Raw genomic sequence first — 10,982 nt, forward strand, 5'->3', positions numbered from 1 at the left:
TTATGTGATCAGTCCGCTTGAATTCAGTTTGAGACTAAAAACGGACTGATGCACATACTGATTGCATACTGACACCTTTTATGCAAACGCTATCAATGTGTGTCAATTAATCTCAGAGAAGACTAGAGGACACATAAGGGGATTAAAAGTAGAAAATTGTAAACAGAGTAGAGATAAGGTCATATAATAAATGTCCTTTGTTCCACAGGCCAAAAGAAAAATGGCCACTTACACAGTAAGTAAGCGGCCATTTTCTTGTGCCTTTGAGCATGCGCAGTCGGCTCTGCCCGAGGCCCAGAAGTTTGAACCCAACTCCAGAAGAAGACGCACAGAGAGGCCGTTCCTGAAGAAGATGGATACGGCGCTAGAGATTTCCCTCGCAGTATTGGGGACGCCACCAGTGCTGAGAGAGAACTCATATGCATACCAAAGAAAACCAGGATTTCTACCGAACGGCAGCGCAGAGAAGCCATCTAAAGAAGGAGAAGAATAGCCTTTAGCTGATTTTAATGGTAGAATCCCTTTAAATGTCACTCTGAGGTCAATGAGCTGAAAATAAAACATATAGCTCTGCCCTTTACCTCGCCAAACAAGACTATTTCACCGCCCTCATCTCTTCTCTCTCCAGCAACCCTAAAAGGTTTTTTGAAACCTTTCACTCCTTACTCACACCCAAGGTGCAGACGCCATTCACAGACCTTAGTGCTGATGACCTGGCCATGTATTTCCATGATAAAATTGATAAGATCCGTCTGGAAATTACTGCCCAAGCCCCTGGTGGCATTGATCCCACCACCTACGATAGTACTGATCCCCTCACCAGCCGCACTTCAGACTGTCCATTCTTTTGAACCTGTTACAGAAGAGGAAGTCTCCCAGCTACTTTCTTCATCTCGCCCCACAACCTGCAGTAGTGACCCCTTCCCCTCACACCTTCTCCAATCTCTGTCCCCTGCTGTCACTACTTACCTTACTAAAATATTTAACCTCTCTCTCTCTTCTGGAATCTTCCCATCCTCCTTCAAGCATGCTGTTATAACCCCGCTACTGAAAAAACCCTCCCTGGACCCATCCTGTGCTGCTAACTATCGACCCGTCTCTAACCTCCCCTTCATCTCTAAACTTTTGGAACGCCTGGTTTATTCTCGGTTAATCCGTTATCTCTCTGCTAACTCTCTGCTTGACCCCTTACAATCTGGTTTCCGCGCTCTGCACTCTACTGAAACAGCTCTCACAAAAGTCTCTAATGATCTACTAAAGGCTAAATCCAATGGTGACTTCGCTCTTCTTATTCTTCTGGACCTCTCTGCAGCTTTTGACACTGTTGACCCTCCTCACTATGCTCCGCTCAGTTGGCCTCAATGACACTGCGCTCTCCTGGTTCTCCTCTTATCTTTCAGACCGCACTTTCAGTGTATCATTCGCGGGCTCTGTTTCCTCCCCTCTTTCCCTTGCTGTTGGGGTTCCTCAGGGCTCGGTCCTCGGCCCCCTGCTCTTTTCTCTCTACACAGCCCCCATTGGACAAACCATCGCCAGATTTGGCTTCAGGTACCATCTTTATGCTGATGACACCCAATTATACACATCTTCCCGTGACATCACCCCTGCACTCATACAGAACACCAGTGACTGTCTCTCTGCTGTCTCTAACATCATGTCCTCGCTCTATCTGAAACTAAATCTCTCTAAGACTGAACTACTACTATTTCCACCATCTAACAGATCTGTCCCTGATATATCCATTGCAGTCTCAGGCCTTACTATAACTCCTAGGCAGCATGCCCGCTGCCTCGGGGTCATATTTGACGCAGTCCTTTCCTTCACCCCTCATATTGAATCACTCGCACGTTCATGTCACCTCCACCTCAAAAACATCTCCAGAATACGCCCTTTCCTTACCAGAGATACACTAAAGACACTTATTGTCTCTCTGATTCATTCTCGCCTTGACTACTGTAACTCCTTACTAATCGGTCTTCCCCTCACTAAACTCTCCCCTCTACAATCTATTCTGAATGCAGCGGCCAGGCTCATCTATCAGGCTAGACGCTACAGCGATGCCTCTGGTCTGTGCCAGTCACTACATTGGCTGCCTATTCATTATAGAATAAAATATAAAGTTATTACTCTCATCCACAAGGCTCTCCATAATGCCGCACCTCCCTACATTTCTTCCCTCATCTCTGTCTACCGCCCAACCCGTGTTCTCCGCTCACTCAATGATCTAACACTTACATCCTCTATTATCAGAACCTCCCACGCTCGTATACAAGACTTCTTCCGAGCTACACCACTTCTCTGGAATGCTCTACCCCGGACATTAAGATTAACTCCCAACTTCTACATTTTCAAACGCAAACTAAAGACGCATCTTTTCAGACAAGCCTATCACAATTCCTAATGCACAAAATTGTCTGAACACTGTATAAGCAATGCCGCCCCTGCTACCTCTTGTGTCACCCCCTCTACCTCATAGATTGTAAGCTCTTTTGAGCAGGGCCCTCAGTCCCATTGTGTGAAATGACGTTCTTTGTTATGTATGTCTGTATCTGAACCCTATAAATTGTACAGTGCTGCGGAATATGTTGGCGCTATAAAAATAAAATGTATTATTATATATTAATAGAACAGATACCTGCTGCTGGATTTAAACAGGATATACATTAGGAAGTGTTTTGTATTGATGCATCCTGTGAATTATTTATAAAAACTGGATAACCTCTTTAGGCTAAGGCCCCACGGGCCATAAACGCAGTACTAAAGCGCTGTGGGAAGAACTGTAGCGTGAGCGTATTGCGGTTCTTTCCACAGCGCTTTGAAGAGAAAGTTCACAGAGTTTTCCTCCACGGACTTTCTCTTACCACTGTATCTATGGGAAAGCTGCCAGCGCAACCGTAGATACAATTGACATGTTGCGATTTTCAAAACCGCAACGTTATTGGAAATCGCAGCGTGTCCGCGCTGCGATTTTCTCCACAAAGTGGAGATGGGATTCGCATGAATCCCATCCACTTTGCAAGTACTGTAAAACGCCGCGATTTTTCTCACGGTGTCTGCTCTGCCGGTAAATCGCGGCGTTTCTGGCCCGTGGGGCCCCAGCCTTAAGCTCTATAATGCCAGAAGGGCAGTGCAGGCAGGGGGTTATGACTCCGAGCTTCAATCTGAGGCGGCCAGTGTCAGAACTCAGAATCACACCCCTTTACCTGTTCCTGCCTGACACCACCCACCTGACAAAGAACAGAGCCTAAAATTGCATATCAGGCACCAAAACAAAGAGCAGCGATTGCTCTGGAACAGTGGGAGCTAGAAAATAAATACCTACTGTACTGGAATCAGTAGAGCAGCACCTATAAAAGGATGTTAAGACTGAACTTCTTCAAGGTGGTGAAAGGTCATCTTTAAAGAGAATCTTTCATGTCCTCATTGATGTGTGGTATTATATACCGCTAGAAAGCCAACAGTGGGCTGAATTCAGCACAATGTCAGCTTTCGTGTTATGTGCTCCGATGCCGGAGATATTAAGTTTGGGACTGATATTTCCCCACTGCCAGAAGGGCAGGCATTACAGACTACTATCAACGCTGGACTGTGAGGAATGCTTCCACCTGACAGTACTTTTCCATAGACTTGTATTGTCAGGGGGCTTTCCTCACAGCCCAGCGACGACTATGACGCTAGACTGCAAGGCCCATCCCTCTGTCATATCAGTGGTGAAATTAACAGCACCAGTATCTCCAGCGCCCATACCGGGAAAACAACACTGGGCTGAATTCAGTGCACTGTCGGCTTTCTAGCGGTATAAAATACCGCACATAAATGAGGACGTGAAAGGTCTTCTTTAACTGACAGAAAATCCCCGTAATGATTATGGCAGATGTCCCAGCAGGGTGTGTTATCCTGTACCTGGAGCTTGCAGCCCTACACTATACACATAGGGCTAATAAATAGAACATGAGCACATGAATGCACTAGTTATATGCAGGTGTCCAGGACTTCATATGACTAAGGTTCCTGTACACAGATCCTTCAGACACATTTACTTCTGGAGTATACACTTTAGTAACTACATACATGAATAAAGACTCTGAAAACCTCCATTACTATCACCGCCCTAGTCACATATGTACAGGTATACACTGAGTGTACATAGTAGGGTGACATACTGAGAGCTACTGGCACGCTCTGCACAGACACACTGCACACAGGGCAGGACACGACTGCGGAAGTAACTACAAAAGCGTTACCTTCCCCTGTGGCATCGCGACCACATGAACTGCGTTGTTATTACATCAGTATGACCCTTCCTCCCTCCCGTACTCCCGGGTCACCCAGAACGCCGTCGCTCTTGATCTCTGGCGCCCATATCCAATGGCCACTTCTGATTGGCCATCGACTGCCGGGAAGCTCGCCAATAGAAATGAGGGAATGTAATTAGCTGTGCGGCTGCGTGAAACGTGACGTCATGAGGAGCGTGGCGCTACGCTGCAGGTTTATGAGTAGGTGTAGCAGACTCAGTCAGTTGAGGCTCCTCAGCACAGCAGTGAGGAGGGGCTCTGTGGCCTCAAGAATGTCTGCAATGATCAATATCCTCTGTGTTCTGGGTATGCTTTAGATAATGGCTACTGCCCCCAGAGCTCTTATGATTGTAATCTGCAGCAAACACAACTGTGACAAAAAAAAAAAAAAAAAAAAAACAGGTCTCAAAAAGCAAAAGAGAGCATTAAAAAAAAAAAAAAAAAACCAACATGTTTTCTGATCACCTGGGTTTTAGCCTCTGCAATTGTATCTGATATAGGTTTAAAACCTGCAGCAGACGACACACTTTGTGCAGTGTTATGCAGTGTCTGAATGGGATTTGTTGAAATCCTATTCACTGCACTCTGCTGTGGCTAAGGCTGGGTTCACACCTGTGTTCAAACGCCGTTCTGGTTTTCTGTTCTGAAATCCACTTGAAAAATGTGGAGAGAAAAGCCCTGCAAGCAGAACTTTTCTCTCATTTTTTTGGGCGGAAACTCAGCAGACCCCATTATAGTCTATGGGGTCTGCGGGCAACCGGCTTTTAGATGTAAACTGAGTTTTATTGAAATTTTTACAAAATAGACAAAACCATAGACCATAACAAGAATGCAAAACAGAAACAAACCAGGAGCAGGTCTAATAACTATAGGACAACAAAACAGCGCCCGAAGTGGGCGAAATGAGGCGTGTGCGCCAAGAGTACTCAATGCTAAACAACAAAGAAGGAGCATCTGAAGACACAGCACGGCTCCAAGAGCGGGACCAAAACAACACAGGACCGAGGGAGGACAACACACCACAAGTACAGGAAACAATAGGAAAACAAAAACTAACATGAAAGTGAGAAAAGGGACAAATGCACCCACAAGCCCCAAGGAAGGGACCGTCCGAAAAAAGGGAAGAAACATGACCCACGGCCACCAGAGGGTCTCAAATTTAGACGAGTCCACAAGGTCCTCTGCGGCAACCGGTTTTTAAAGAGGATCTTTCATGTCCTCCTGCACATGCAATTTTATATACCGCTAGAAAGCCAACAGTGCACTGAATTCAGCATACGGTCAGTTTTTCCCGTTATGTGTCCTGGGCTGAAGATATCGGTGCCATTACTGATCTCTGCCCACTGTCAGTAGGGCAATTCTGGCAGTTTAACTGGGCATACTTTCTCAATCTTAAAATTGGGGTTGCTGAAGCATACCCACCGACAACTTCATCCAGCGTGTGTAGGTTTGCTAAAGATAGCATACAGCCCTTGGTTTCTAATGGCGGTCCCATGGTGCTTGACTGCCATTTGGACTCTCATGATTGGTGGAGATCTAACATTGAAGAAATAATATGATGGCTACATCTTAGTTCTGCACTTAGAAATCATTCACGACAAGTTTCCCAGCTGCCTGTCTGTTCATACAAGTCAGAAATGGTCTGTGGGCGGCTCCTGTTTCCTCTGCCCTACCTACTCTACAAAATGACTAGGTTACTCCCGGTCAAGTAGTCAGTAAGTCCCTTCAGCGGCATATTGGCAACGTGTCTAGGTGCAACCCTGATCACGTAGCTACCGCAGGAACTCTTACATGGCTCAAGGAATCCCTGCACTAGCTCTTGAACATCGACCTTTGAGATGAGACACAATTTGGTCTCATCTCTTAGTCTTCTGTGCCAGAATAGGTACAAGAGTTCATTGAACTCTGATTTCTATTCTTTTGCTACAGAATGAAGAAGACAGCTGTAGATGAATATATTTGTTTATTTTTAATATCATCATGATTATTATTACTACTACTTGTTTAAAATCCTTAAAGGGGTATTCCCTTGTACATGATCATATTTATATTTGTAGATAATTAAAAGTTAAACATTTTTGCAAATATAAGTAATTAAAAATTCTGCAAAGTTTTAAACATTTTCTCTAACTTTCTTAGTGGTGACAGTCTGTTGTCTTGATCGGTTGTCAATGGTTACGACCACTAATGCAGAAACTTTTTATGGTCTGGGACTTGTCAGGAACCCAGCTATGATTTTCTTATTGTAGCCGGGTTATCAGGCAGGGACATTACATGTATCAGAAGATATCCCGGCCACAATAAGGAAATCATGGCCAATTTTCTGACCTTAGAAAGTTCCTGCAGTCATGGTCGTATCCACTGGCAGCCAATCGAGACAACAAGACTGTGACCACAAGATATTTAGAGAAAATCTTTAAAACTCTGCAAAATGTTTAAATTACTTATATTTGCAAAAATGTTTAACTTTTAATTATCTACAAATTTAAAAAAAAAACTATGTACATGGGAATACCCCTTTAAGAATATGACATCTTTCAATACTAACGTGTCACTTTATGTGTCAATAACTTTGAGATGCTTTAACTTACCCAAGTGATTTTGAGATTGTGCTTCATTTTAATGGTAATCTTTGATCAATATTTTTTGCATTCATATATTTAAAAAAGATAGGTAATTGGGAAAAATGTACAATTTTCAAAATGTGTAATGCTCTGATCTTCAGAAAGATAACTATACCACCCAAATATGTTAATAAATATGATCTACCATATCTCTGCTTTTGCAAGACACTATATATATATATATATATATATATATATATATATATATATATATATATATACAGTGCCTTGCGAAAGTATTCGGCCCCCTTGAACTTTTCAACGTTATGCCACATTTCAGGCAAGATATCAAATTTTAATTTTATGGGGAAGAATCAACAACAAGTGGGACACAATTGTGAAGTGGAACTAAATTTATTGGATATTTTAAACTTTTTTAACAAATAAAAAAACTGAAAAGTGGGGCATGCAATATTATTTGGCCCCTTTACTTGCAGTGCAGCAAACTCACTCCATTCAGTTCAGTGAGGATCTCTGAATGATCCAATGTTGTCCTAAATGACTGATGATAAATAGAATCCACTTGTGTGTTATCAATGCACCTGCTCTGTGATAGGCTCAGGGTTCTGTTTAAAGCGCAGAGAGCATCATGAAGACCAAGGAACACACCAGGCAGGTCTGAGATACTGTTGAGGAGAAGTTTAAAGCCAGATTTGGATACGAAAAGATTTCCCAAGCTTTAAACACCCCAAGGAGCACTGTGCAAGCAATCATATTGAAATGGAAGGAGTATCAGACCACTGCAAATCTACCAAGACCCGGCCGCCCCTCTAACCTTTCATCTCAAACAAGGAGAAGACTGATCAGAGATGCAGCCAAGACCCATGATCGCTCTGGATGAACTGCAGAGATCCACAGCTGAGGTGTGAGAGTCTGTCCATAGGACAACAGAGTCGTACACTACACAAATCTGGCCTTTATGGAAGAGTGGCAAGAAGAAAGCCATTTCTGAAAGATATCCATAAAAATTCTCATATAAAGTTTGCCACAAGCCACCTGGGAGACACCAAACATGTGGAAGAAGGTGCTCTGGTCAGATTAAACTAAAATTGAACTTTTTGGCCACAATGCAAAATGATATGTTTGGCGTAAAATCAACACAGCTCATCACCCTGAACACACCATCCCCACTGTCAAACATGGTGGTGGCAGCATAATTGTATGGGCCTGCTTGTCTTCAGCAGGGACAGGGAAGATGGTTAAAATTGATGGGAAAATGGATGAAGCCAAATACAGGACCATTCTGGACGAAAACCTGTTGGAGTTCATCACAGGTCATGGGTCTTAAAACAGGATAATGACCCAAAACACAGCTAAAAACACCCAAGAATGGCTAAGAGGAAAACATTGGACTATTCTGAAGTGACCTTCTATGAGCACTGATCTAAATCCTATTGAGCATCTTTGGTAGGAGCTGAAACCTGCCGTCTGGAAAAGGCAGCCTTCAAACCTGAGACAGGAGGGGGCCAGAATACCTGCTGAGAGGTGCAGAAGTCTCATTGACAGTTACAGAAAGCGTGTGATTGCAGTGATTGCCGCAAAAGATTGTGCAACAAAGTATTAAGTTACGGGAACCTTCATTTCTGTCCAAACTGTTTCATGAGTTTTATTTATAAAAAATAAAAAAATACTGTTGAAGCAAAAAGTAATGTCTGACTTTCATTTGTTCATTTTCATTGTAATTACTTTTGTCAGATGTAAGTTATTTCTGTGACCTTTGTGGGTTTTCTTTCATTAAACGAGGGATACCAACAATTTTGTCCACATCATCTTTTAATCATCCCTCAATTTTTTTTGAATATTAAAAGCTTACAAATTTACAAGAACATTTCCCAAACCCATTTATGAGGGACCACATCCGTTCTGAAAGGGAATTTTAAAAACCTATCTATTAGAAACATCTCCCCCATATCACATCATTTTCAAAACTGCGCCCTGTAAGTAATTCAAAACAGCATTTGGGATCTTTTTAAACCTTTAAGCATTTCACAGGAATTAAGACAATATGAAGGTGAAATTTGGGCTTTTTTTTTTTTTAATACGTTCATCAATCCTAAAATTTACACATTCACAAGGGGTTAAAGGAGAAAATGTATCTCACACTTATTTATGTGGTTTCTCACAAGCACAGAAATCTCCTACATGTTGTTGTAAATGGCTGTTTGGACACACGGCAGTGTGCCAAAGAGGGAAGGATCATCACTGAGCATTTGAAAAGCAGATTTTGCTGGAAGGGTAAGTTCACACAGGGTTTTTTTGACCGGAACCTGAGGTTCCGGTCCAAAAAACGGGTGGTCGCAACGGAATGCTGATGCAATGCACCGACATCCAGTCACGCACTCCGCTCTGGATTAGGCCCAATGAATGGACCTAGTCAGGAGTGTCTTCAGGTCAAATCGTGAGGCGAATTACCCTGAAGAATGAGCATCTCACTTCATTTTCCGGGAGCCGGAACAAAACGGCTCCCAGAAAAAAATCCTGACCGGCTCCCACTAATGTTCAAAAGCACCAGTGCAGAGAATTTTACCTTTCAGTAGCTCCGAAAAGTCCCATTCACACAACTGTAATTTGTTGGTCCGTAACTCTCCGCAATTGTGGATCCGTAGAGTATTAAGGTTAAAATGCCATGTTGGCACTTTGCAATAATTTAGTGGGTTTTGGGTTGCAGTTTGGGCACTCAGTCCCACAAAGGTTCACCGTCTTTGCACTAGGATGTACACTGTCTGTTGTTTTGTTTTTGAACATGCAAAGTTTCTAAACTGTGCCACTGGTTTCCTGAAACTTCCTTGGGTGAACTGGGCCTGTTACAAGAATGCAAAACAAAGATTCCTCAAAAGATTCCTCATATTGTATAGTGGGCTATACGTATAGCAAACACTAAAGTGTGCTTTACTGTTACAGGAATGGCCAGGAACATGCTTTCATTATACTGGATGGAATATACTAAGCCATGTACTCCAGTATTGTGAATATGGTGCTTCTTTGGCGCACACCCTCTTTTTTGTGCCAAAGATGCGCCACATTGTTCCTTCTGTGCCCTGCTTGCCAGCATTTGTGGAATTTGCTGGAGCCAAGGCAAACTTACACGACAGAAAGCTGGCGTAAGTTCTTCCTGAAATCTATGCCAGTTCTTGACTGATATTGATTTCATTCCTCGTACATGGGAGTGCACCTAAATTATTAACTGGCCAGAGCCTCTTGATAATTCAGGCACACCTCTTGCCAGTGAGTGACTGTAAAAAACTGTTACATTCTTGGCAAGGAAAGGGTGAATTCAGTGTTATACGTTACCTGTGCATTCACAGATAACACTACTTCACTAGTTCTGATTCCTAAGGGCTGAAGTCCATAGGTTAAAACAGCTTTCAAACAAGAAGGGCTATTATGCTATAAAGAAAATCGAAATCATTCACAATTTGCATGGTTTTTATTTCAGTAATATTTTGCATCATTGCTATCTTCAAGAAAAAAAGAGGTTCTGTTTTTCATAGGAACCAGTCACAGCTCTGTTAAACCACATGCCAAAAATAAAAGCTGAATTCATGTTGTAATGGGCAAAAAGGACGTATTTTCAACAGAAACTATTATGAGACTTGGTTTTTGCGAAGTATATAAATACAGTTAAATACCGCTAAAGGGGCTCTATCATTGGGAAAAGTAGTTTTTAACTAAGCACATACTTGCATAGCCTTTAAAAAGGCTATTCCACTCATACCTTTTGTATGTAAATTGCCTCAGTAGTTTTTGAATGAGCCCCTTTTTATTCATATGCAAATTAGCCTCCAGCATGCACCCAGAAGTCTCAGCAAGCACTGTCTGCTGTGTGTGCAGCACAGGCTGCCGCTGATGACGCATCACGCTGCTCTCATACACAGCACATAGCAGGGAGAGAGGAGAGATACAGTGTACTCTGAGAACTTCCAGTGCTCACTGGAGCCTAATTAGCATCTAAATAAAAATGGGCTCATGCAAAAACTACTGAGGCGATTTACATACAAAAGGTATGTGTGAAATAGCCTTTCTAAAGACTATGCAAGTATGCTTAGCTAAAAATGACTTTTCC

The 10,982-nt window shown here is 42.7% G+C and overlaps 1 protein-coding gene across 1 annotated transcript in view; it reads right to left on the reverse strand.

Moving 5' to 3' along the window:
• SPIDR (scaffold protein involved in DNA repair) overlaps nucleotides 1-4,375 on the reverse strand; it is a 304,656-nt gene extending 300,281 nt beyond the window's left edge. The window contains exon 1 of the mRNA XM_075270511.1: nucleotides 4,245-4,375. Coding sequence (XP_075126612.1) covers nucleotides 4,245-4,259 — 15 coding nt within the window. The 5' untranslated portion in view covers nucleotides 4,260-4,375. The remainder of the gene's footprint in view (nucleotides 1-4,244) is intronic.
• Between the last annotated feature and the right edge of the window lie 6,607 nt (nucleotides 4,376-10,982).

The sequence above is a fragment of the Leptodactylus fuscus genome, chromosome 4 (genome assembly GCF_031893055.1).
Source record: "Leptodactylus fuscus isolate aLepFus1 chromosome 4, aLepFus1.hap2, whole genome shotgun sequence".
In the NCBI taxonomy this organism is placed as follows: Eukaryota; Metazoa; Chordata; class Amphibia; order Anura; family Leptodactylidae; genus Leptodactylus; species Leptodactylus fuscus.